The sequence below is a fragment of the Octopus bimaculoides genome, chromosome 2 (assembly GCF_001194135.2).
Source record: "Octopus bimaculoides isolate UCB-OBI-ISO-001 chromosome 2, ASM119413v2, whole genome shotgun sequence".
Lineage (NCBI taxonomy): Eukaryota > Metazoa > Mollusca > Cephalopoda > Octopoda > Octopodidae > Octopus > Octopus bimaculoides.
In genome coordinates, this window is record NC_068982.1 from 46673902 (window position 1) to 46680162 (window position 6261).

Genomic DNA, 6261 nt, shown 5'->3' on the forward strand with positions numbered 1-6261 from the left:
AAATGGAAAAACTTTCAAAATACAAAGACCTGGAAATAGAGATAACTCGAATGTGGAATCTAAAAACAGAAACAATTCCTATCATAGTAGGTGCCTTAGGTATAATAAAAAAATATTCAGACAAATACATAACAAAAACACCAGGACTTACAAATATATATAACATACAGAAAATTGCACTACTGGGCACTGCACACATTCTACGCAAAACACTTTCAATACAGTAAACATAAGAGCACCACAGCAAACCACAGCACATACCCAAGGCGCACAGAGCTGCGCTCGGTAGTGAAGTGAAAGCACGTTATAAAAATAAAACTACTGAATAATAATAATAATAATAATGAACTGAACTTCTCACCTAGCTGTAAAAAGATACAATATATACTGGATATTACTGCATTAAGAAGTAGAAATACTCGAATGATCATTGAATTCCAGTCTTTATGCTGTTAAAGCCTAAAAAGTTATGGTCACTAATCTATCTATCCAGGTCAGGTAACTTGCTCAAACCAATGTAACTCTTTCACGCCAGATGTACTGATTGAGTGATGAGGCATGAAAGTTACATTAATCTTTCAGAAGCTAATATCTCATCTGCACATACCATCACTACAGATGATAGCAGTAGTTTGCAAACTGAACTGGTTGATCCTGGTCATTGACAGTTTATTGTCTGTTCATCTGCTCAGCATCTTGTGATATTTGCCTTTGATTTCAATATGATTCATTTGCTGAAACAGTTCACACCCACCATGCTGCATCCCATGATTTCAACATACCCTGGCTCAGGTGGTTACATGCTATTTAATACATAGTTGGAACCCTGACAAATGAACAACTCTGGATCAGAGCAGAGCTGAGATCAATAGTGCAGGCCCATTGCCAAACTTTGGTGCCTAGGGGTGGGTGCTTCAGAATATTCTGGGTAGGTACTAATTTGTAATAATGCTAAAGCAGAATTTCGAAATAAATGTATCAGTGTAAATCTGAGGGTGTACCATTGAATAGTGAGGGTGTACCATTGAAATCTGAGGGTGTACCATTAAGGGACAGTGCTGTCCAGTGCTGTCCCTTAGTGACAGGCATGCAATAGTGACTAAGAATTGGTTCAACATTCCTCAAAAGCGTAGAACTTCTGAACCAGGGTCCAACTACTGGATACAGTTTAAGTTGGCCTAATTATGACACATGAAGACAAATTATGCGGGAAAGTTTCAGCATTCCACTGGATCATTATTAAGTTTATTAATTCCAAATTTCAACCACAGGAGATATTCGTAAAGATCCTGCATTGTAAAACAAATCAAGATGAAATTTATGCCAAAAAGCAATTAATTAGACACATTTTTACAAAGGTAATTCTCCAGCAAGACTGCAGTCCAGTGTCTGAAACAAAACAAAAGATAAAAGATATACTTACTTGAACAACTAATTGTTTGTCATGTTTCTCATGACTTGGTGAAGTTTCACTGTTCCGATGTATGTTAAGCAGTCGATAGACAATGTTAGCAACACCAAGCCCTCGAACAAGAGTGTCGCGTTGGACTAAAGCACTTACTCGAATCAGCTCTTCATCATCACGGATTTCATCAGGTTTAGAACTATCATACCCACCTTCAAATTTCTCTTCTTTGGTCATAGACTGTAAAATAATAATTGCCCAATACATGCCTTGATGGCTTTCTCTTATCAATATTTTAATTCTGGTTAAAACAATTCCTTTCTGCATATTTTTTAAACTCTGGAACTCTCTTTCAGAATGTCAACCATAAACCCTTAAATGCTGGACATCATCAATTGATGTTTCGTTAGAGAACAGCAAACATCATTAACTGATATCTCAAAAATTTCACATGGAAACAACCATCATCAAAGGGAAGTGAATACTTTATGGGACTTTTCAGTAATGAAATTGTAAATTTTATTGTGCAAGAGGCAAACAAATATAATAGTTTTTATACTTGTTTAACTTTTAACACACTGCATTTTCTCTAGAATTGTTTTTCCTGACAAACTGCCCTGTTACTACTGGGGAGAGAATTCATATGGTGACATAATGCACCTACAGTATGCTAAAGGTTAACCCATTAGTATTTAAACCAGCCATACCTGGCCCAGATATCCTCCCTGTTTTATGTTCAAACTGGCCAGATCTGGCCTTTCAGGCTTACCCTGCAATGTCTTGCTAAAAATACTTTCCACTATAGGCACAAGGCCTGAATTTTTGGTGGAGGGGGCTAATCAATCACATCGACCCAGTGCTCCACTGGTACTTATTTAATCAATCCTGAAAGAATGAAAGGCAGGGTCAGCCATGGCGGAATTTGAACTCAGAATGTAAAGACAGACGAAATGCCACTAAGCATTTTGTCCAGAGTGCTAATGAGTTTGCCAGCTCGCCACCTTAAAAGAATAATTGCTGCAAGCATTCTGAAAATAAACATGATTAGTTCAAAACAACGTGAATAAATAAGCATTACATTTAGCAGAGTAATCTGAATGCTAAAGGAATAAACTAAAAACAAGTATAAAAATAACCCTTAAGAAAAAAAAAATTGTTTTTGTTTTTTGCCCATTTTGTACACATATTCATGCAAGCATTTCTCACCATTTAAGGTTCAATATATGTGCATTTTAAGGTGGCAAGCTTGCAGAAACATTAGCACGCCAGGCAAAATGCTTAGTGGTATTTCATCTGTCTTTACATTATGAGTTCAAATTCTGTCAAGTTCAACTTTGCCTTTCATCCTTTCAGGGTCAATAAATTAAGTACCAGTTGCATACTGGGGTCGATCTAATCGACTGGACCCCAGCCCAAAAATTTCGGGCTTTGTGCCTAGAGTAGAAAAGAATATATGTGCAGTTTAATTGTTTAGTACCCATCACTTTTAAAGCACTGAAAAACTATGGCCTTACTCTAAGCATGTCTTAAGTATCCTTTATTCTTTAACCCTTTAGCATTCAGATGTTACTCTGTCAAATGCAATGCTTATTTATTCACATTGTTTTGAATTAATCATGTATTATCTCATAGCTTCGAGAGGTCAATGATGTGATTGTTTATTTTCAGAATGATATTGTAGAATAGGTGTGAGATGATGGATGTGGCTAGTCTCACTATAAAACAGATACAATATTTGGGCTGGATGTGGCCGGTTTAAATACTACAGAGTAAAGTATGCATAAGCATGTGCTTTAAATGTATTTAAAGTAAAAGAAAAGTCACATGGGAAATTCACTTAAAAACAATGAATCCAGTTAAAATTTTTCTCAACAAAATTCTCATAAATATATCGAAAAATTCAAATGTATTCATGTTCCAGCTTCTAAAAATGAAACTGGAAAATTTTTGTCATGATTTGAGCCACATACATACAATACAAAAGATGTACTAATTTTTCTGTCTGATTTTTCACCTGAATCATTTCCTTGATGGTACATTAGTTAGTTTGCAAGATCTGTTTCATAAACAGGGAATTAAGGGAAATTTTACAAGAGTCACACAACCTACAGTTTTTACTGAGTTAGTTGTATTTCTTTTATAAACTGTAAATGAATAGAACATGCTGATCTGATCCTAAAATAGAATCAGATTTTCAGCTCCTCTTCACTTTATTACTCTGTCTTTTAACTCCTTAAATTTACAGTGTGTTTTGTTGTTCTTCTGAATGTACTCAGCTCCAAGCTCCTACCACGAATATATTATCAATGCCTTACTTTAACTTCCATTTGCCATGAAAGGTTTTTTTTTTTGTGAAGTAGGTATTTTAAACACTATTTTGAAAGTTGCTGACATCATAAGAATTTATGAGCTTTTGAGAGAACATGAAACAATTCTTTTATGGAATAGTGTATCTTGAAGCACTTAGGGTAAAGGACAAAGACTCCCTTCAGTCATGAATGACCATGGGATTGCACCTAGAATGTTATCCTCTGAGGCACAAGTTCAGACAAGGTTGTTTATAGAAGACCAGCAGTCGCCCATGCATACTAGCATCCCCTCTCCACACCACCAATGTTATCCAAGGGAGAGACAAAGGCTGATATAGCTTGGTAGCAGTGATGTCACAACTCATTTCAACAGCTGAGCAAACTGGAGCAATGTGGAATAAAGTATATTGCTCAAGAAAACAACACACAGCCCAATCCAAAAATCAAACTCAGCACCTCATGATTGTGAGCTCAATGCTTTAACCACTGAGCCATGAAAGGTTTCAAATTTTGGCACAAGGCCAGCAATTTTGGAGGTTGCGTTGAGTTGGTTACATTGACCCCAGTGCTCAGCTGATATTTATTTTATCGACCCTAAAAGGATTAAAAGCAAAGTCAACCTTGCCAGAATTTGAACTTAGAACATAAAGATGGACAAAATGCCGTTAAGCATTTTGTCCATCATACTACTCACTCAGCCAGCTTTTGCCTCCTATGCAAACCCATAAATAATCCTTTCTACTATAAGCTCAAGGCTTGAATTTTTGTGAGAGGGGCTAGTCAGTTCCACTGATCCCAGTGCGTAACTGGTACTTAGTTCATCAACCTTGAAAGGATGAAAAGCGAAGTTGACCTCAGCAGAATCTGAACTCCTATTGTAAAGATGGACAAAATGCTGCAAAGCATTTTGCCTGGCATGCTAATGATTATGCCAGTTGGCTGCCTTGAAACCCATTAATAACAACATGGAAATATTGGGTTGTAAACATGTCTCTCAAACAGCCTTGGACTTTTGCTATCCAAACAGGATTTTTCAACCCAATGGGGCTTTATGTACTTCAAGATTCACTATTATATAAGCTTATGTGCTGCAGACAAATTGTTTGTTTTGCCTTTTTACTTACTATCTTTTATCTTTTAATATTTACTTGTTTCAGTCAGTAGACTGTAGCCATGCTGAGGCACCGCCTTCAATTTTAGTCGAATGAATTGACCCCAGTACTTATTTTTTTTTAAAGTCGGGTACTTACTCTATCAGTCCCTTTTGTTGAACTGTTAAGTTATGGGGATGTAAACACACCAACACCAGTTGTCAAGTGGTGTTGGGGGTCGTGGCAGACAAACACAGACATAAAGAGACTCATACATAGACACACACACACACACACACACAAAACACATATACACACAATGAGCTTCTTTCAGTTTCCGTTTACCAAATCCACTCACAAGGCTTTGGTCAGCCCGAGGCTATAGTAGAAGACACTTTCCCAAGGTGACACACAGTGGGACTGAATCCAGAATCATGTGGTTGGGAAGCAAGCTTCTTACCACACAGCCACACCTGCACCTCTATTAGATATGAATAAATTCATAACAATATTCCAAATAACAGAATGACACTTTTGGTTCCTTAAACTGCCTACCTTTCTTTTATGGAGTGCACATATCTTCCTTCTGTTAGCATTTGGTCCAGTGTGTTTTTTTGACTGTTTCTTGGGCATAGGACTTTCCGGACGCAAGTTTAGATTGGTATCCTTCTTTTTAATTTTCGATATAAACTCATTGTTTTCATTCTGTTTTTTTAAAAGATCTTCTCTTTGCTGCCTGAAATCACCAAAAATAACAGAAGAAATGAAAGATGGTTTTCTAATTCGGATTTCAAACTATATCTTTCAGTTTGAAAATGACTATGTTAACAAACTGAAAAACATGAAAAAAAAAAAAAAATCTTTAACAAGTGAAATATAGTTAACTAACAAAAATGGAATTGAAGACTATAATATCTATTTCTGCTGTTTCCATTAAAAAAAAAAACCATTCATAGAAAAGTTGTAATTAAAAAGTACTGCTGTATGGTAGATCTCAACAAAGGATGAATGGGTTAAAGATTTTAAAGCACAATTTTGGCTCCTTATAATTATGATTACTGAATCATGCTGTCAGCTCTATATAACTGAACATGTTATCAGCTTTTTGTGTTGCATGTTATCGGCTTCCCCTGTACGTTGATAAAATGTATATCAGTTAAAATGCAAAGGTAATTAACTAAGAGCATGGTGGCCTGACATACAGCAAAGTGGTTTGATATAAGATTGTAGCTTTGTAGCAGCTATTGATATACTGTTTTCTAGATCACATTAATAAGATCAAAAGAGAGAAATGAAATGTTAGAAAAACTAAAATATACATTAAAATATCGCACAGACTTTCTAATATATACATATACTATGTGTGTGTGTGTGTGTGTATATGTATGTGTGTATATATGTATGTATGGGTATTTAAATATATATATATATATATATATATATATATATATATACA

General features: G+C 35.6%; 1 protein-coding gene across 6 annotated transcripts in view; it reads right to left on the reverse strand.

The window, feature by feature from the left end:
* LOC106875928 (tubulin polyglutamylase ttll6) overlaps positions 1 to 6261 on the reverse strand; it is a 426314-nt gene that overhangs the window by 53920 nt on the left and 366133 nt on the right. For 5 of the 6 annotated variants that reach the window (XM_014924246.2, XM_014924244.2, XM_014924242.2 and 2 more), the window contains 2 exons: positions 5361 to 5541; positions 1424 to 1645 (listed from right to left, as the gene is read on the reverse strand). In XM_014924246.2, the coding sequence (XP_014779732.1) occupies positions 1424 to 1645; positions 5361 to 5541 (403 nt within the window). The remainder of the gene's footprint in view (positions 1 to 1423; positions 1646 to 5360; positions 5542 to 6261) is intronic. The other variant, XM_014924247.2, reaches the window with a different exon arrangement.